Source organism: Nematolebias whitei, chromosome 1 (assembly GCF_014905685.2).
Source record: "Nematolebias whitei isolate Nwh7 chromosome 1, NemWhi1, whole genome shotgun sequence".
NCBI classification, from domain to species: domain Eukaryota; kingdom Metazoa; phylum Chordata; class Actinopteri; order Cyprinodontiformes; family Rivulidae; genus Nematolebias; species Nematolebias whitei.
The window spans coordinates 18,023,698-18,045,039 of record NC_056498.1 but is presented as its reverse complement, the minus strand read 5'-3'; the positions used below and the strand labels follow the sequence as shown (position 1 = coordinate 18,045,039).

The window sequence follows — 21,342 nt, the reverse complement described above, 5'->3', positions numbered from 1 at the left end:
GCTTCAGATGAACTACTGCCAGAGATCCATCAATGGGAAATGGACGTTCATTCAGCCGCTGCACTCAGCGGACGTGCACGGCCGACGGCCCAAAATATCCGACATGTCAGAGCAGGGTCCGTGTCTGAATAATGCAGAATGCAGGCAGAAGCAGGGATTTGATGCACTTTGATGGCCATGAAAGGACAAACACCCCCTCAGCTCCGATCTTCTGCCCCTTTAGCCGTGCGAGTCCGCCGACCGTTAATAACTATATAGGAGGTCAAACCTTAATTAAAAATGGGGGGGGGGGGGGGCGGACCTGTAATTACTGTTAATTTGTCGGGTTGGGTGGGGTTCAGAAATGATGGCTACAGGCTGGGGCCGGGTAGGATTTTTTGGGCCAGAATCAATTCTAGACTGCTGTGATGTCAACATCACACAAGCACTGAGGTGCAACTGGTCAAATTTTGTGGGTATTATTGGGTTAAAATTACCTTTCAGGTTTGGCTTGGGGCCCATTTTGGAAAAGATAAAGACAGTAAATAAAGAAAATGCATTATTATAAAAGACAGTGCACATATAAAAGCATTAAAGCAAATATAAAAGAAACTCAAGACTTTTTGAGAGTTTCCAAGAATGACACAGCCTGAAGGTTCAGGCTCAGCAGGTTCAGCAAGACGGAGGACCAAAGCAACAACTTGTGTACCTTTATCTCACACACCTACAAACACATCTGAGTTCTTTACTAATCTTGGACACAGTTTCATTTAGACACACCAACATACAGATATAGGTTATACTTTTGATTTTTTACCGGAGCTGGACACTCAGACAGTGAGGAATGAGTAGCCTCTTAGACCAGATTAGGGTTGATAACAGCCTATCCTGGAAGCTCAAAGAGTGACTGACTGCTCTCACATACAAACACATACACACACATTACACACACACACATTCCAGTCCAGGCCTGTTGAGGTCAAGCAGCAAATTAAAGTATTGGGTTGCAGCTACTGCTAATCTGCAGAAGAAAAGTTCCTTCATGTGCATACTTGTCCATCTTTCACTTCCCTTCTTATTCTCTCTCAATCCTCTCTTTCAGTCCTCTGTCTGTTCTGTTTTTTTCCTTCCATACTTCTCCCATCTGACTCTTCCCTGTGCTTTCCCAACTCTTACCTCAATCCGCTTCTCTTGTTTCTCATAGTTGTCTGTCATTTCTTCCTCGACACTTTCCTCTACCTTCCCACCAAATTTGGATTTTTAGCCACGAGCATATTGTTACTTGTTTTTGCCCCATTTGTTTTGCATTTTTAGTTTTTGCATAAAATTCCAAAAATGTTGCCTTATAGTTGTTTGATGTTACCTACCTGTGTGGACAAGTTGAAACTAGCACTTTGAGTTTTTTAATTTTAAAATAAAAAAGTGATACCTTCATGTTATTGTTAAAAATGTATGTAAAAAAGGTGATTGATATAATATATATTTATATATATATATATATATGGGACTCCAACAATGTATATTTTATCTGGGGCTCACTTTAAAACTTTTTATTACAATTTCTGAACGGTCCTTCAGGAAAAGATACTCATGCTCCGAGAACAGGGGTGAGCTTTCCAGTACTAAAAGTCATAGAAAATTATTAAGCCAATCTGAAACAGATGCTTTCACTACCATGATGTAGGCTTGATAACTGCCCAACACCATAAAAACAGAGGTATTATAAGTTGAATTTCATTTTTGGCACAAATATCTAGAATCAAAACAAGTTGTAGGAACAATAGTTCCTACAACCTAGATCAATAGTCTTAGTCATTGTTAGGTCTAATTAGTTGCTTTGCCATTGGTAAGTGTGACTCCACTCGGCTCTCGTCTTATCGGTTCTTCTCAGGTGTAGCTGATTTGTCACTGTGACTTGTTTCCCCTCTGTGGGTGGGATCATAACAGGTCATTGTGTTTGAGCCACTCTGTTCGTTGTGGTCCTTAATCCCCCTATAATCGGACTTGACTTTCTGTAGCTTATTCCAGCACTACTTAGAAGTCTGGGTGTAATCATCATCTCCAATATCTCTCGGTAAGTGCTTTCATTTCTTGTAGTGCTATTCATCAACACGATCAGTGCGGAAGTGGAGGTTCAGATGTAGTTTGCATTTTTGTTGGGCAGGTCTTTCTTGTAAATGACTCCCTGAGGCTCAATGGGAACTAACGTGTATAAATAAAGGTTGAATGAAAAGGTAATTCAGTGACATAGCTCCACTGTCCGATCAACAGCTGCTGTCTGGTTACGTCAAAATCATCCCCTCGGTACAGTCCGCTTGGAACCCATGAACAAGGTGGTCCTATAAATGGGGTTGAGTGGGGGTGGGTACTGGCAGTCAGCAGACCCTTAACTGGTGCAGTGTGGTGTGGAACCGATGAGAGTTGACAGTGGCAAAGTGCCAATTGAGAACTGTTGCTGTAGGACCATAATAAGAACTGTTCCTTATGAAGATGTTTATGAACATTTCTGACACGTAACTTGGAATCTGGGGAGTTTTAGTGGAAAAGAGTGCAAGCCTAAGCTGATCGTATATCATCCCTGATCCCTTAGAGAGTTCATTCATCAAGAGTTGATATTACTTCGTAGGTATGAGGGTACTCAGAAGAGGGTTTCTGGAGATTTCTGAAACACACCAAGCAACAGCTCTGAATTAGAAAAATCACTAGTCTCCTTCAGAACGCAATCCCAAGATATTGTCACAAACATGAGACGCCTTCAAAGTTGCATGTGGTTCAATCAACCCGGTCTCATTCCAAATCCAGTTGCTGGTGGCACAGTCCATCTGTCATCCCTTCATCACATTGTTGAACCACCATGCCGGTTTACCCTTTCTTAGATCAACCATTTCAGTTCTGTGACTACCGCGTACAGAAGTGTAATGGCAGAGGTTGATGTCACCTCCACTTGTTGCCTTGGTACAATCACACCATGATGAGGAAAACGTCTCCAGCCAGACTTAAAAGATATTTGTGAAAAAGGCTTTTGTTTTACTATGTGATTGTGTATTCTTTGTACTGTCCTAACTTTTTGTTATTTACGATTTTGGTAGAAGGAGGACACTGCTAAATTGAATTGCATTTACTAGCTCATGGAGCATCCCTACTTCTTGATGTGATCCAATTAAAGCAATAAAATGAAGTATATGAAGGGGGTATTGTCTGCCAAAAATTCCTTCAGAAGATTCACTTAGGATCTCAGTATAAACATGCTATCCCTGTCCTCTAGCTCTCAAATGCCTTCTTTTTTCAGTTTCGGCCAGACAAAGTATGACGTGAAGAAATCAGGCTATTTATATCAGTCTGTTATTCTAAACAGGGTGAAAGAGCAGAGTTCAATGGCTGAGGCTTATTTGTTATTATTGCAGCTGGAAAGCTTTTTAGTCTTCCAGACGACCCTACAACCCATAGTTACACACACACACAACCATAGCCTGGTGTTAGTCTGTCCAATTTGCACTCATATAAGGTCATGCAGGCAATAAAGTTTTAACTTGAACTTTAAATTGTAATATCATGCTCATTGACTCAGAAGTGGTGCTCTTAAAAAGGAGGCAAGTGTTGTGTTTTGTAAAAAACCACGACAGCTGCTCAGATGCTCGTTAAGGGAAGAAACGCAGACAGACAGTAAGGTTTTACTCCACAGTGGGGGAAAAGGGTGTTTAACTAGGTGAAAGGTTTACCTATGGTCAGTAACTTAGTGAACCCCAAATGTAAATTATGTTATTGAAGTTTGCAATGCAGAAAATAAAAAATTAAAATTAAAGGCAAGCCTGAACATGAGATAGACAATGTCATGATCTTGTTGTCCTCTATGTTAAAACACACAACACTGCATTTCTACTGTCTGTTTCATTTCAGAACCTACTTTTTATCCAGCTTTTGTCAGTTCTGAGGTCTTAATTTGTGTCTTCTTGCAGGTAATACAATCCAAGAAATACTACTAGATGTAACAAGAACATTGACTTGACTAAAGTTACGATGCTAAGAGCAGAAACACAGAAGGATTTGACAAAAAGGAGGACATAGAAGAGAAAGTACACTAATGGATAAATACAGATGTGGTACAGGTGTGAAAATGACTAAACTAGAATCAGGTGTGTAGAGAGAAAAAAATGGACAAAAAGACTTGACTCTAAGTACTTAAAGCAAAAAAATATGGGGGGGGGGGGGGGGGGGGGGGCCAGTGGGGGCGCAAGAGGTTATAAGATGGGCCTGTGATCAAAAAGTCGCAGATTCAACTCCCGGTACTGTCAACATCAAAATGTGGGTGGAAAAGGTGGAACACCCACACCTGCCTCCACCCTCATTTGCCCCACCTCTGAACAGGTCTCTCTTGAAAATGAGTTCTCGTGGCTCAATGAGACTAACCTGTATAAATAAAGGGTAAATAAAACAAAATAAAAATAAAATCTCAACAGTAAAGTCACAGATCATAATAGCAATCATTCCATACCTCTCTATTATGTTGCAGAGATAAATAGACAGATGCCACTGCAAAGCTTTGGGGGTTTTGGTGTCAAAATGATTCTGTGACATGATCTCAAAGAGGTGCCCCTCTCTGAGCAACCATGGGGGGTGTGGAGTACCGTTAGAGTTGATGTGAAGCATATGCTGTTCTATATCTATAGCAGAAATGAAGATGTTGAGGTTCTCCTTAGGAGTGACAAGGATGGATACATTAGGAATGAGATCATCAGAGGTACAGCACAGGTTGAACAAGTGGGAGATAAAGTTAGAGAGACCAGACTGAGATGGTTTGGACATGTCCAGAGGAGGGACAGTGGGTATACTGGTAGAAGGATGTTAGAAATGCAGCTGCTAGGAACAAGACAAAGAGGAGATACATGGATGCAGTTACAGAGGACATGGAGGTAGTTGGAATGAGGACAGAGGATGTAGAGGACAAAGTGAGATGGAGGAGGATGACTCACTGTGGCCACCCCTGAAGAGAGAAAAACTAAAAGAAAAATATACGCTGTTCTATAACTTGTGGTTGGCTGGTTGCGCAAACCGTCTGTCATCACCACCTACAAGCTAAAATGTCATGTTATCCTTAAACGGACCACCGTTTCTGCTCTGTGACTACCTCGCTTGGCAGCTCAGAGGCACAAAAGCAGATGGTTGACTTCAACTGTCCATACCACCTCTGTCCTTGCATGAAAACATAGAGGAAAAAGGAGTTTCAGACTTGTCTTGTAAGTGTTTTTGAACAGTCGTACAACAAATGATTTTTGCTTTATTGCAGTTTTATAGTGCAACTTGTTAGATACAGATATTTTTGTTTTAGTAAAAACTAATGACCAAACATTATTAAAGATTCCTTTTGTTTAAGCAGAGTAACAATGACATGTGAATGGGTGGACATTTATACACTGCTGTCAGCCTTTACCCTTTGTTAAACTGCTTGTATCATTTTTTTTTTATTTTAAAATTCTATTCTAAAATAAATCTGTATAAAGTAAAGTAAGACTGTAAAACCAATATTTGTAGGTTATTTTTATCACCTTTAAATGAGCTGTGGGGGCAGGATCCAATGGATTCCACCAAATTTATTCAATTTGTATCGGATTTTAGCCAAATCTCACCGTTTGAGAATAACTGTGCAAGAAAACTGGTGAGTTACAGTTTGTATTTAGGAAATCACAGCTACTATTCCTCCCTTCTAATATATTTTTCCCTTCATTTTTGTTTATTTTAAATGGTAAGTGAACCATACTTATATAGAACCTTTCTATCATATCAAGATACTCAAAGCTCTTTACAACACAATCTGTGCCCTCAATTACCTCCACAAGCACATTCATACAGCACTCTACTACATCTATACAAAGATAATCAAACAAATCCTTCTATAGAGAATAATCAGTTCATTAGATTAGGGGTGCACCGATTGCAGTTTTCTGGCCGATCACCGATCTCTAAAAAGCCTGATCTGCCGATTCCGATTTTGTTTTATAAGCGACACCGTCAGGTGTTATAAGGTCACAATGCATCTTCTATTTTATTTCATTGAAAAACATACCCTTGATCAATATCCTAGAAACAGTACAAAATTGTTTTAACTGGCCATGAAGTAGTGCTCTGAAATATAAATGAAGTTTAGACAATTGTTGTTAAAACTACAAAAAATCTATCAAATCGGTTTCTCATGCAAATTTCATCCGATCTCTGATTTCCCCAAATGAAGGAAATCAGGCCCGATAAATCGGTGCACCCCTACTTTAGATCACATTCATTTACTGATGGGACACACATCAGAGGCAATGAGGGGTTCAGTGTCTTGCCCAGGGGCACTTCAACATGTGACTACTGGTGGAATTGAACCCCCAACTCTCCCATTGGGCTGCTGTAACCACTCAGCCACAGCTGCCCCAAATCGCAAAAAGACACTGTATGTAGTGCAACAAATTATTTTAACTTAAAAAAAATAAGTTTCTTAGAAATGAAAACCACATTTCATTGTGACAGTATTTGGGTTATTTTCCTCTTCGTTTTCATAGAAATCTTCCTCAGGAAGCCATAACTTCAAAGCAGACTGAAACTTCTCACCAAACGTTGAAATTTATGTCTTTTTAAATTTGTGCCTGCAATTAATCTGGAGCGCGACTGACAGCAAATCTAATAATGTCTCGACGTACGTGAAACCAGATGCAAACAGTAAGAAGGGAACAGACTGCAGACGGGTTGTAACTCTACGTGACAACCTTTATACATTTGGCAGGTCGGGGAACTCTTTACACCACTTCTACGTTATAAATTATGCATGCAGGCGATACAGCTGATTTCACTCCATCTGATAGCTTCTTATCACAGCGTTTTCTTCTTGAGCGCAGCAGATACGTTGAGGTTATATATCTTTTTGAAATACGCACTTCTGGAATGACCCAGAACAGTTTTAGTAGACCTCTGCTTGAGAAAGATCCCTGTTTTGTTGTTGTTGTTGTTGTTGCTCAGATGCAGCCACACGCAGGACAGAAAAATCTGTTGGCAATTTTCTTTGTTCAAGTGTGAGACATGAGTGTTTGTGTGAGAGCAATTTTCTGCTTTCAGGTCGTATGGAGCATAAAGTTGGGACAGGCACGCTACTTGACGAGCCAGAGAGGCGGAGTGCACGCTACGCTTTGTGTTTCCTTAGAGAATATAGGGTGTACACATTAGAGGTGGTAGAGGGGTTCATTTACACTGGCACAAACTCACCAACCCCCCCGAGTGATCCTATTCAATTTGCAGGTTGAGTTGAGTGTGCAGCGCAGGAGAAACTGAGCCGCTGCCAAGAAAAACACATCGCGTCCAAAAAGTGAGGTGAAATTCAACATAGTGAGAGTTTTGTGGCTTTGCAGCAAATTAATTAGTGAGGATTAGAACCACAGGGGGTTTGGGGGGGGGTCTCGCTTCATATGTTCTGAGGACTGGCCATGTGCAAATGAACAGAGGTTTTGTCTGTAAAAAACAGGGCAAGAATGAAAACATGAAAGAAGTTTAATAAAAGGGATAAGGACAGAGAAACAAGACAAGAAATAAGGAGAAAGATAAAAAGTGAACACAACTTGGTGTTAGGGGGAAATAAATGACCGAGCCGAGTTGGTGCCAAAGCCACATTTAGTGTGTGTGTGAGTCAGAGAGGAGAATTATGTGTTAGCACAGAAAGGTCAAGCTGAGTTTCTTAAAGTTTCTCCTTCGTTCCGGTGCTTGATTTGATGCCACAAAGAACAGAGGCTACAATATTTCGATGTGACAAGCGGTTGATACAACATCACTAGTTGTCAGTTCCTTCTACGTAAACAGATGCTACGTCATCATGCTTATTACTGGAGTTTAAAAATAGCTGTCAAGAACAAACTTCACATATAACAAGATATTTTTTTTTTATCCTTTTAGGGAAAAACAACAGTAATACCAAACGTAGTACATTAGAATACCTGGACGTTACAATATTTGGTGAGGCAACAATTATGTTTTTCAAAGAAATGTGATGCTATTTTTGCCATATTTTACGAATAGTAAACAATAGTACCTAACTTAATACATCAAAGTACTGCAAACTTAATATTAAAATAAAGATTTTGTGCTAGAAAACATTAACAAGTATATTTAACTGAGAAAATACTTACCATTGCCTCAAACGAGTGGGCGCGGGAGAGGGTGGACTCCAGAAAGCATCTGAGCACCATCAAACTGGTTGACCCACTATGTGAAGGTGCTATTTATAAGACTGGGTTTGTTGTAGCTCCTTGGACTGATGAAGTGTATTGGATGAAAGACGAAACGTTTCAACAAAAAGAAACCGTCCAGAGGACCTGACAACTTTGTTGGATTTTTCTACCTGGATTACTGAGCATGAACCTTGATACTTACATTTCAGTTTGGGGGTTATTTTCTTAAACTCAAATTTGCATATGGTTCAAAGTGTGTCTCTGACAAATCTGCTTAAAGTATCTGGACACCCTTACCTTTAAAAAACATAATAATAATAATATATTATGTCATCATTGTATGTTCCTATACAATGGCGAAATTGGCTCTCTGTATTTAACCCAATCACCACTAGGTGGAGCAGTGGGCAGCTATTGAAATTGCCCGGGGAGCAACTGGGGATAGGGTGTCCTGCTCAGATACACCACAAGGTGTGCAATGACCGAGGATCGAACCCAGGGCCTTCGGGTCCTGAGTCGGCTGTCCTGCCCCTACACCATCTCAGCCCCCTAAAATTAGGGAAAGACCTAAAAGAAGAAGAAGGAGTGAAATAGGATTCAGCCGAAGTGTATCTGAAAGTATTTGCATAAATACTGTCTGTATTTTTGGTGCAGTTGTGTCCACAAAAAAAAAATCAAGAAGGATAAATGGAGCAGAAACCGAAGTAGAGGATCTGTGTCTTGGTCAAGAAACACTGGGTCCAGAGTGGAGTCATGAAACGATTCATTTTTTAACCAAAAGACTTCTTCAGTCTGAGGAGCTGCATCAAACTCAGTCTCAGTTGTTAGATTCATCTACTTGAATTATTGAGCATGTATCAGGGTATATGAGATCTGTGTTGTAAGCCAGCAAAGGAGGAAGTTTTGCAGTTGGCTAAAACATGATTAACACTGGACAAGACTTGTGTTTTAAAACTAGGAGGAGTTTTTACACCCACTCTGCCAACTGGAAAACTGGGTTGGTACTTCTGGCACAGCTCTAAACTGGCTCAAATTGTACCTCGTGGACAGGGGCTCCATTGTGACAATGAGTCAATGCAAATCTAAGTTGAATAAAGTTACATGTGGAGTTCTCCAGGGTTCCATCCTTCTGTTGAACATCTACATACTCCCTCTAGCTTAACCCTTAAGTATCACAACTATGCCGATGACACACCGATCTACATCACTCCCTCACCAGGGGATTACAGCCCATAATCCTTGTTTTTTTTAATTATTTATCTTTCTATATGTTTTTATTGTTCTTTTGTACGTTGTCACATTTTTAATTGTTTATGTAAAGCAATTTTGAGTTAAGTTGCTGAAATGGGCTATACAAACAAAGCTACCATGTTGCATTAATTTACAACTCATCTGAAAAGGAGAAGCAATAACAGCTGCCAAAAAATGTTTTGGCCATAAAATGTTAATTCTGTCTCCCAGACAGTCTAGTATAAAAACTTCAACACCTTTGTTAAAGGAATAAAGAAACAAAGGTGAGGCTAAAATCTGCTGGTTTTCTAAGGCTGCACAATAGGGGTTTAAAAGAAAGAAGTATAAAGACAAATATGTTAAATGTTAAAAGTTTTGAGCATTTTTAACGTTACTTTTAGTTCAAGCTCAGCCTGTCGCAATAAACAATAAATCAATTAATTGCATGATAAATGAAAATGATCAACATAATTTTTATTTATCGGATTTATCATTTCTTCGTGTCTCTCTCTTTCTACTGAAGACAACGGATGACAAAAAGCTCAACTCCGGTGCTCTTCACTGACTCCTCCCTTTCTCTTTTCTCTTTAAAATCGCGTTTTTGGATTGTTAAAAGCAGCTAAGCTGAGGAGCTAAGCTACGAGCTAAGCTAACAGGCCGACCTCAGGACAAAAAATCTGTCTTGTCGAAGCTCCAAAATTCACGGTTGAAACTCGAGCCTTCATGTAAAAAGCTGTTTTTTTTCTGCAAAAAGAAGCTGAGAACTTGTTCACTGATTTTTTATTAAAAGCTTTGTGTGAAAAATGCTATGCTAAAGAGCTCAAACCACACTGAGCGTCCGCCATTTTGAATAAAGGAAGGAGAGACCGCCCATGTTACGTCAAGGGGCCTCCCTCCCATTTTTCTTAAAGAGACACGCTGCTCGCTCCCTCACTATCCATCCTTCGTTTCAAACAGTCTTATACTGTCGTCCGGTGGTCGAAAAATGTACTACACACAAAACAAATTCACCAACATTTCTTCTTTAATTTGACAAAAATTACTAATTATTGTCAATTTTCAAACAATATTATTGTTTATCGCAATAATTTCGGAATCAATTAATCGCCCAGCAAAATGTGTTATCGTGACAGGCCTAGTTCATGCAATTCATTAAAAAAAAGTAGGGACAGTATTAAGTTTTTCTTTCTGTCACAAATGTTTCTCAGATGTTCTAACCCGTCCCATTTTATCTGACTCAGAATTCTGTGTTAAGCTTCAAAATCAGTTAAAGGTTGGCAAGAAAGATTAAACAATTTGTTTCAGTTTAATTTTGCATTTAATTTGGTTTGCCAGGTATTGACTTCTTGTTTTGTTTATAATCTTAAACATGTTCCACTATTTTTGACACAAAACTTGTTAGGATATATGAGAGTGACCCTTGTGTTCACATCTCCTTTCAGGTGACGGAGAATATAATCTCCAAACAAACATTCATCGGTGAGCATCATTTTGTTCTCCCTCACTCACACATACACCTTTATTCATCTACAGCTTCAGTTTTGATCTTTCCTGGTCTTTTTCCTCTCTTAGAAGCGAGAACAATGCCTCGCACCTTCAACAACTCAAAGTTCCTGAGCTCTGTGGCCCAAAGGCCGTCAGCCCACCTGACTCTCAGAGACACCAGCTCTCAAGGTAAGGCAAACCAAAGACTGTTCTCTGGGGGACAGATTACAGAAAATTTTAGATGAAATTAAATTTTATTACTGGTTGGTGCATGGGAGTTCAAAAAAAACACCCTTAAGTTTAGCACATGCTAAGGAAAAGTACCATAGCAATTCTGAAGTAATGTTGAAGGGTGCCAGTTCAGCTACTTCTCAAAAAACAACTCAACTTTTATCTCCAAAGCCTAAAAATAATTTGGGACTTCATTTTGTAATCTAGGCTGACAAAATGTCGACATCTGTATAAATAGTGTAAACGGAACCAAGTTCTTGCCAGAGGTTCACTTTGGTCACCATGGTAACTGCACACCTGTGTCTCTCACTTCTTGATGCGCTTTAAGTAAGACAGGCATACAGAAACACAGAGTAGAAAGAAAGCCTTAAACAGTCACCCATACGTGGCAGAAGGGTCTGATAGTCACACATGTAAATATTTATGTCTACAATGTTTTATGTGAGGGATACAAGTTAAAAATGTTCCTTCACTTAAAGTTATGAAGAAAAAATTCTGAACTTGGATACAGTGAAAGTCAAGGCCAGTTTCTGTGTACTTGGAATTAAACCATCAACTAGCGAGAGACACATGAGCAAAAGAAGACAAAAACACCTACGTGCTGATGTAAGAACAGAAAGAGAAGTGTAAAGTTTGTGGAAATAGAATCATTTTGTTCATAATTTTTTAGAATGTTTTGAAAGCTCAATAGTTAAAGTGTGTGACAGCATCATGCTGATTTGAAAATTCTGTTGTTCTATTCCCCAAAACACAAAAAAGTTAAATCATGTCATCTGGGCAGTTTCTTGTCCAGAAGAAACTGTCCAGATGACATGATTTAATTTTTTTGTGATTTATTTACCTGGATGATTGAGTGTACTTCCTCTTATTCCCAAAAACTAGAGCTGCACGATATTGGATTTTTGGCCGATATGTTAAAACTTATTTGGCCGTTAACCGATACCAATACCAATATTTTTCCCCTAGACCTACTTACAGAGACTACATAGCTTTCTCTGCTGTGGAATTAAAATACTACATTATTCAGCACGGTCTTTGTCAATTTGGCCTGCTACCAAATGCAGATACCAAAAAGGGGGCTGAAAATTATGTAATACTTTAACTTGGATTATGTTGAATGTCAAATTTATTAATTACATTTACTCTTTCAAACACAATGACAACACTCGAACAGTGCAAATTTGTAAATTTTCACAAACCTAAGCTCAACGACGCACATGATGTCATGATGCGCTGGCGCAGCAGGCATCCTTGTCACTGTGTCGTCAAACAGTGCCTATATATATATATATATATATATATAGAAAGTGCCTTTTATTTTGATGAAATGGCCAATGCCCGATAATTAACTTTATCATTAATATCGACAGATACCAATACCATGCTGATATTATTGTGCATCCCTACCAAAAACCTTAAAACCAGATCTGTGGTTGTGTAAAAACTATGAAATGTCAAAATGCCAGTTCAATCATGTAAATCCAATGCTTTTAGGTCCATTTAAACTTTGAATAAATAAATATTTCTATTGTGAAACATAAACATTTTGTTGTTGTTTGTGGGAAACGTCATAATTATTAGCAAATTTTGTTGACGCTGTACAAGTTACTGAGACCAAAAGTCATAGCTCACTATTTCAGATTGAGCTCCAAGTTTCCGTGTACTTTTGTTTGGTTTTTTCAAAGCTGTGGAGTACTGAATCGAAGATTGTGACAAAAACAAGAGTAATGGACGAATAGTAATCATGTTGCTTCAGTGCAGTGGAAAACTTGTCTGAACAAATTATTCAAAGATACTAAACCGAGTTCATTCTATGCAAGCACGTTTCTTTAAAATGGTGACAGCATAACCAAAAATACCAACAGTATGTTGATTCACTTTGGAAGAAATAACAAATCACAGCTAGGAGGGAAACTTTGTCTAAAAGTATTAATGATGCTCTTAATGGTGCCAAATAGACAATTTAAAAAAAATGTTAAAAAGCAAAACAGCTGATGTTGGAGCTAACTCCCATGGACCCCATCATTCTTTAAATTGCTTTTTTCAACGATTTAAGTTCATGGGGATCTCTCAAATGACAGTTTATTCCTCAGATTTCCTGTTTAGTGCAATCTTATCAATAAAACCTGTGTTGATACACATCAGGTTGCATTAAAGTCTGTTTCCATGTGAAAACATGTACGTATGTCTGCAGAACTTAACTCAACCTTCATTTTAAGTTGGAACATCTGGTAACTTTGGGAGGAGCGTCAGACGCCTGAGCTGATCAGCTTTTCCTCAATCAGCATGTGATGAATCAAAAGCACCTCTGCGGTGTGCTGGGTGGAACTTCCAATCATCATTGACTCTAGAAATTAGAAAACGCTGTTGGGCTAAGAGTTTTCCCGTTCACCCCATGCACATGCGTTCAGATTCACGCAGCGATTGACCCCCTTACCCCCTTTGAAACTGCTTCTTTAAGAAGTACTCCCTGTTTATTGAAGTCTTCTTTCTTATTAAGAGACGTCCACGCACCTGAAGACTGAAATGGTGAATGCACCTGATGGTGAAAAGAAAATTTGTAAGAATAATGGAACAGAAATCAGCAACGGAGCCTTTGTGCTGTGAAACAAGTAGCTACATCAGATTTGGAATGTGTTTTTTGTGTGAGTGTTATCCAGACTTTTGTGTTGCATCTGAAACTTGCGTGCAAGCCAAAGGGTGTTGACTTTCTGGCAAAGGCTGTGGGATGTTATTTTCATCAATCTGACAAAGGGCAAGAAACATGTAAGTGTTTGTGAGCCGGTGTGTGAGGGAAAGTGTGTATAGATGAAAGAGCAGAGGGCGAGGTTCACACATTCAACCCGGACTTCACATAAGGAAGTGTAGACATTGACTTCTGGCCTCTGTTGTTTTCCAATAAACTCTTATCTAACATATGTGAAGGAAACAATAGCTTCACTTACACCAACATGCAGGAAATGGGTAGGATGCAAGAGATGTATGAATCCTTATTGGAACATTAGGGGGGGAAAGGGGGTGACACTGTGGTAACGCTCCTTCAAAGAGAGAGTTTTCAGATGTACAGACGGAGACTATACCTAAATACATCCACCTGTCCACAGGTGTATAAAAGGTTCAAGACGGGTTGTCGACACAGAACCTATGACTAATTTTAGGGAAAATCTTAACAGATTTTTCTAACATGTCCAAAATTTTATTGACACTGAAAGCTTGCTAAGCTTTCGAAACATTTTGGGAACTCTTGTGCAAATGATGTTCACAATTTGTTGCCAACATCTGCAGTCCGATGACACTCAAGCTTTGGGCAAATTCTCATCATAATTTATTTTGCTCAGCTTGCAACTTCTTTAATTTTACCACACATTGCTCTCTTCTCATCTTTCTCATCAGGGTTCCCGCCCTTCCATATTCCAACACCGGGTCTCCACCAGTCCTGTCGTCACGTGGTCCGTTCCTGGGCCAATCAGAGCTTTGGCGCTCACCTGCACAACATGAGCCTGAGCAACGGGAAGCTGCGAGTGCCTCAGGACGGGCGTTACTACCTGTACTCCCAGGTGATCAATCTGTACAGCTTAGGTTCAAGTGACAAACAAGCTCTCGAGATCCAGCTTTAACAGTTTTGTAGAAATTTGTCCCAAATGCAAAAGTTTCTTCCTGTAACTGTAAGCACCTCTATGGGTAATTCACAAAAGACTTCTGATTTCATAACCAATTCCCCACCAAAAAGTCATGGTTTCATCATTTTAGCTAAAAATGTGTGCTTACCTATAATACTCAGCAGTTATGCCACTGTAATGGATTAAGATGTTGGACACAAGAATTATATCTATCTGCTTTAACCATCTGATCTCGTCTACTTCCAGGTTTATTTTCGGTATCCGTCCCCAGCAGCAAGCGATGGGGACCAGCGCAGTGTCAGTCACCAGCTGGTGCAGTGCGTCTACAAGAAAACCTCCTATCCAAGCCCCATACAGGTAGAACATCACTTCTTTACCCAAACCAATCTGACAGGAACCATTCTGTAACCACCTCACCTCTTCCATTTGGTTCTCCCAGCTCCTGAAGGGTGTGGGGACCAAATGCTGGGCTCCTGACGCCGAGTACGCCCTGCACTCCGTTTACCAGGGAGGACTGTTCGAGCTGAGAGCCGGCGATGAGCTGTTTGTCTCCGTCTCTTCTCCCACAATGGTCAACGCAGATGATTCCTCCAGTTATTTTGGTGCCTTCCGTCTGGATCTCTAAAGAAACACAATGGGAGACAACCTGCGTTTTGAACTCTCATTGATTGTAAGACGTGTTCTCCTGGATCTTAGATCCTCGTTGTGTGCCTGGACAGATACACTGAAGATGGACTGATGAGGCTGGGGGTTTCATGAACTACCCTGAGTGAGGAACACTGAGAAGATTGGGTGAAAGGAAAAAAATAAATATTGGATTTGTCTTTCCTCCTTTCCATTAAGAGAAAACAACAAACCGTTGAGATTTTACAGAGATGTGCAATGGCAAATGTGTGAACTGATTTTTATTTTTTTTCTGAGGAGGGAATTTGCTGTTTCGATTCTACAGAAGAAGATTCTTTGAGATTGTACCTTAGATAAGGTTCACAAAAATTTATTTGAATTTCCAGCTATCTACATCCCAAATACCTCTTTAAAAAAAATTTTTTCTATTACCCCTTTTTGGTGAGAAGATACCGGACGCTTGGATTTCCGAACCAAAGAATGTACACATTGAACTTCTGCATCCAAGATGTGAGGAAGGACTGTAGCAGAATCTAGGACTGTATCTAATGTTCAAACCAAAGCAAATATTTTTGTGGCGTGTGCCTTTTCTATGCGTGCCATGAGTGCTGTACATACGTAGGCTTTAGAATGGAACTTAAGACCTGTGGTATTTTTTTTAACTAATTCATGTGTATTTTGCTTTGACTGAACTCAAAACCACTTGGTCTTACCTGTGGATCTTCTTCAACCAGCACTACAACTGTGTATTTTATGCAAAAACTTCTAGCGGAAGGGGAAGGATTGCCTCTTCTATTTGGATACTGTAAAAAAAACTGTGGTAAGAGGCAAGAACCTTTTGTAGAAGAGTCTGCAAAGAAAGGAGTGAAAACAAAAGAAGGAGGGAAGAATCTTGCAAATGCTTGTAAGAATGAGCCCAGCAGAGGACAATAAAAAGACGAACTGAGGCTGGCATGTAGCCCCACCAGTCTCCTTCTTTACCTTCTCAGAAAACGTTTCTTCTATGCTGCCTTTCCTGTCTAACTTGTGACACTGCGTTGGGTTTTTCTTTTCAAGGAAGCAACCAAATTAAACACGAGACATATGAGAGCCTGATGACTATTTCCAGATACAGTACATGTCCGAAAAGGCTGGTTGCACAATCACACTTTGAAATGTTTAAGACTTGTTTGAGTTGTCAGCTGTTTAACATATACTGTGCTCCAACGTGTGTGTTGGACCGTTCCACTGAAGTGCATTTACAGAAATGTTCAAACACCAACTTATCTCAACCTTGACACTGTTTGAGTCACAAATAAACACTTTTCAGCTGCTTTGGTTTTCAATAAAAGGAAAATTGTGCTTTTTTTTGAAGGTTTATTGACGAATTGAAGGTGTAGAAACAGCACCAACATCTACAAGTGGTCGTTTAACCCCTTCCTCAGCTTCACCACTTGTCCCTGCTTCTGTTTTGTGTGCTGTCTCAATGTGGTCATGTACATATGAGCTGTACTGGCCTAACTCTAATATGAGCCAATACTTACTTGAAGAAAGTGTAACATTTTAGCTTGTTCCTAAAACCACAACAATTAGCAAATGTTTTCTGACGGGAACATGGTTAATGAAGAAAAGAAGTCTTGTGACAATGGCACAGGGGGGCAGATTTTTTATGTATGACTGACATGTCACTGAAGTCATACATAGGCACATGGATATCCACATGGATATATACAGAAATGGCGGCACAGACAGGGTGTTAGCATTGTCACCTCACTGCAGAAATTCAAAGGTTTGCATCCCTGCCATTTTTATTGACCTTTACTCAACTAGTCAAATCCCACTGAAATCACAGATCTCTTTTGCAAGGGATGCCTGGACCTGAAGACAATCTAACATGCATGTTTTGGACTGTGGGAGGAAACAGAGTACCTGGAGAAAACCCATGCAAACACGGGATTGAACCCAGGATCTTCTTGCAGTGAGGCAACCACTAAGCCATTGTGTTGCCCAAAACTCTTTATGTATGGTGATTACATGTTCTTACTATTCAAGCATGGGTTTTCTCCAGGTACTCCAGTTTCCTCCCACAGACCAAAAACATACTTTGTACATGTTAGGCTGATTGGTAACTCTAAATTGTCTCTAGGTGTGAGTGAGAGAGTGAACGGTTGTTTGTCTCGTTTGTCTCTGTGTCTCCCTGGGATGGACTGGAGACCTGTCCAGGGTGTCCCCCACCTCTCGCACACAGCGACTGCTGGAGACAGACACCAGCTCCCCACAGCAAAGGAAGTGTGCTTAAAGAAAACTGATGGATGGACATGAACTTAAAATACAGTACTTTTGAAGTAAGTACTGTAGTCTAAGAGCAGCACAATAGCTCAGCTGGTAGAGCTGTTGCCTCTCAGCAAGAAGGTTACCGGTTCAAATCCCGGCATGGGACCCTTCAGGGGGGAGTTTGCATGTCCTCTCTCCGGGTACTCCCTCCCACAGATGAAAAACATGTATGCTAAGCTAACTAGCAACTAAAAATTCCCCTTTGGTGTGAGTGAGAGTGTGTCCCTGTGATGGACTTGCGACCTGTCCAGAGTGTCCCCCGCCTCTCGCACAGTTATAGCTGGACATGGACACCAGTGACCCCTGCAACCCGAAGATGAAGACGCAGGTAAAAGATAATGGATGGATGGATGGATGGTGTAGTCTATTTCACATGTCTATGATTACTGTTTTTGTGTCATAGAAGCCAAAACAACAAAAGGAGCAGGGTTTTTTTTTTTTTTTTTTTTTTACTTTTTTCTACATCTGGCTCATTTTATCTTGATCTTCACCATTATACAAAGATTAAGCAGAAAAATTGTATTGACTCACAAACTGTAAACAACATCAAAGAAGAAATTTTAACTGTTTTGGGAGAATATTTAGTAGGGGTGTCGTGTACAGAGCTTGTATCCATACTATGATGAGTGGGTACAGAGTTTTAGTCAGTCAAAGGTGATCTCCACTCCCATAAGCACATGTATGTTTTATTTAACTGCAAATTGTTAACATCTACTGGTATAACTGAAAAGAAGCAGAGGTAAATACTAATATCTAAATACTACTTTGTAAGTAGTACTTAATATACTAATATTTAAAGCACTGCAGAGCAGAGATGGAAGCTGAAGCCACCAATTTTATCTACCAGGAACAATTTCTTCAGTAGAGGACCTGGCAACTTTGAAGATAGTACAAAGAAGAGTTAGTTGATGTACTTTGTATATGCAGGGAGCTAAAAATTATTTCACTACACAAACAAACTTCCAAACCTAATGGCTGAAACATCGAAAAGTTGATAAATTAGCGCACAGACATGCTGTTTTAAAGCAATCACCCAAAAATATTGAAGTTTAGAAAAGTTTGATACAGAAAATAGGCTTGTGATAGGAAGGTTGCTGGTTCAACTCCCCGTACTGACAATATCAAAATGTGCGGAAGATGAAACACCCACATCTGCCTCCACCTCCATTTGCTCCACTCTTGGCCCTTGATGGCCCTTGAGCAAGTCCGTTAATCCTCACGATCTGCTCCCCTGGGTGCCCTATAGCAGCTCCCTGCTCCACACAGAGGGTTGAGGTAGCTCGGTGGTCTGTGGTTGTGTCAGGAAGGACATCCGGCGTAAAAAAAATCGCCAAGTCTTCGTGCGAGTTATTAGTTCACAGTGGACACCCCTGAAGAAGAGAGCAGCTGAAAGAAGAACAAAAAAGATACATAAAATGGGCCCAGACTGATGCATATATAGGATGACGCTGCAGGATGTTTGCAGACATAAACCATGCACCACCTAGCACAGACTCGACCCCTCCACACTTTCCTCGCTGGTATGTGAACATGAATAAAAGATACACACACACACATCACCTCACACCACATTCATGCTAGCCTGTGCTCTGTAGACACACACATCATCTGATGTCACGTTCAGTGTAAAAGCACAAGCACACTCACACAGCCTATACACGCTCATAAATCCATGCTGCAGCCTCCCTGTGCCATCTGGTTGTTGTCAGCTGTCAGGCGGTGTGTGTGTGTGGGTGTGTGCGTGTTTACAGTAAGGTTTTGTTCAATAGATTCATTTCACATGAACAGTTTAAAAAATCAGGTCAAACTTATTAAACACACCTTTCTTTGCCTACAAGCTCCACCCAGATTTTTTTTTTTCCAACAGAAAGTATATCTGCATCGATACATTCAGAATAGTCAGTTTCTTGTGGCTCAAATGTGGAAATTCATGCAGTGTCCTTCATGGATGGTAAAGCAGTAATGCAGCTTTATTGGACCAGCTTTATCAACACTTGATTGCTGCTTTTGCCTTTTATTTTTTGTTGCCTGGGCTTTTCTCAGCCCACTAACTTCACATCGAACATGATAAAACTTTTCTATTTTTGTGAACTTGACACTCCAAAGTGGTTTGAAATCCTTTATAAAAGTCACAAGTCACAACAGTATTGTTGATCATTTTAGTTACTTCATGCCTGACAGTAAGGTTGTGACTCAGTGTGACATTGTTGGTGCACAGACTCTGATTCCAAAAGTACAACATGGCAGCCCCCGTAAACCGGGTCCTGCTGGCTTCAGTTCTCAACAACAAGGGAAGTTGAGGACACCTAAACTACCATTATTATGAATGTCAGTGATGTAACCCAGTTTGGACTGTGCTTTATAGTACAAACTAAGTATTAAACTAAGTTCATAGTAATATCATTTAACTTTAAAAGCAATGTCTAAATGATAAAAGTGGAACAAATATGGAAAATAAAATCTCTTTTGTCATTTAAAAATGTATTGTTTTAAAAACAATTCATATTTGGTCAAGAAAATCTAGTTCAAGCAGACTAAAACTGGCTGTTGTCGTTTTTTAGTATGTTCCTTGAATGTCACATACAAGTTTGTTTGAGGAGTGATGCACATGTGTGCCATGTGGCAGGTTACAACCTACTCTTTGAGTTGTGCTAAGTGTCAATCTTGTTGAGTTTTATCCTGATGCATGCTCAATAATCCAGGTAGAAAAATCTAAAAAAGTTCAATCTGGTCCTCTGGACATTCAAAAAAACAAAACAAAGCAAAACAACAAAAAAACGTAGAAACGTTTCGTCTTTCATCCGAGAGACTTCCTCAGTCTGAGGTGCTGTATTCAGCTCAGTCTCTTAAATAGCACCTTCTCAGAGTGGATCAACCAGTTTTGCTGCTGACAACCAAAACCAGCTGATCACATGGTCAAGAAGGACCATCGGCCTAACAATGGATCATTAGCACACTGATGGCTGTTTACTGTTCACAGGGGGCTGAGTGATACTAGAAATCACAGCATTGTAAGAGGGGGACAGTTGAACCCGGAGGCCTCCACCCCTGTTTAACGATGGACGATTTCTTTTCACAAAGATGGCCTCCTTTACTCCTCTCTCAAACCATCGTTCCTCTCTGTCCAGGATGTGACATCTTCATCCCTGAAAGAGTGACCGCTGGCCTGGAGATGAGTGTAGACCGCAGAGTCCTGGCCTGATGATGTTGATCTTCTGTACTGTGCCATCCTTTTGGCCAGTGGCTGTTTAGTTTCCCCGATGTAAGACTGATCACAGCCCTCCTGACACTGAACAACATACACAACATTACTCTGTTTGTAGTTAGGAGTCATCTGGACTCTGTATCACAGAGCAGACAGCGTCCCCACTAACTCAGGAGCCAGGCAGAAGGAGAAATCCCACACAAGACAGGCTCTAGAGCAATGTGGATATCCTAACTGGGCCTTCCTGAAAGCAGAGAAGAAACCCAAACAGGACTCCAGTCAGCCAACAGGTGAAAAGGAGGAACCCAGACCCAGACCAGTGGTCATTCCATATGTTGAGGGAGTATCAGAGAAACTAAGACGTTTATTTTCTAAATATAACTTCCCAGTGGCTTTTAAACCCCAAAATACATTACGGCAAAGACTGGTTCATCCCAAAGATCCAGTCCCCCAGCACAAACAG

At 40.2% G+C, this 21,342-nt stretch overlaps 1 protein-coding gene across 1 annotated transcript; it reads left to right on the top strand.

Annotated features, from left to right (window-relative positions):
- The first annotated feature begins 10,868 nt into the window (after positions 1–10,868).
- On the top strand, positions 10,869–15,712 carry tnfsf10l (TNF superfamily member 10, like). The gene is made up of 5 exons (XM_037682801.1): positions 10,869–10,880; positions 10,974–11,075; positions 14,511–14,674; positions 14,984–15,094; positions 15,177–15,712. Exons 2-5 carry the CDS (start codon positions 10,985–10,987, stop codon positions 15,360–15,362), a joined length of 552 nt encoding a protein of 183 aa, XP_037538729.1. The 5' UTR covers positions 10,869–10,880; positions 10,974–10,984; the 3' UTR covers positions 15,363–15,712.
- Positions 15,713–21,342: the final 5,630 nt, after the last annotated feature.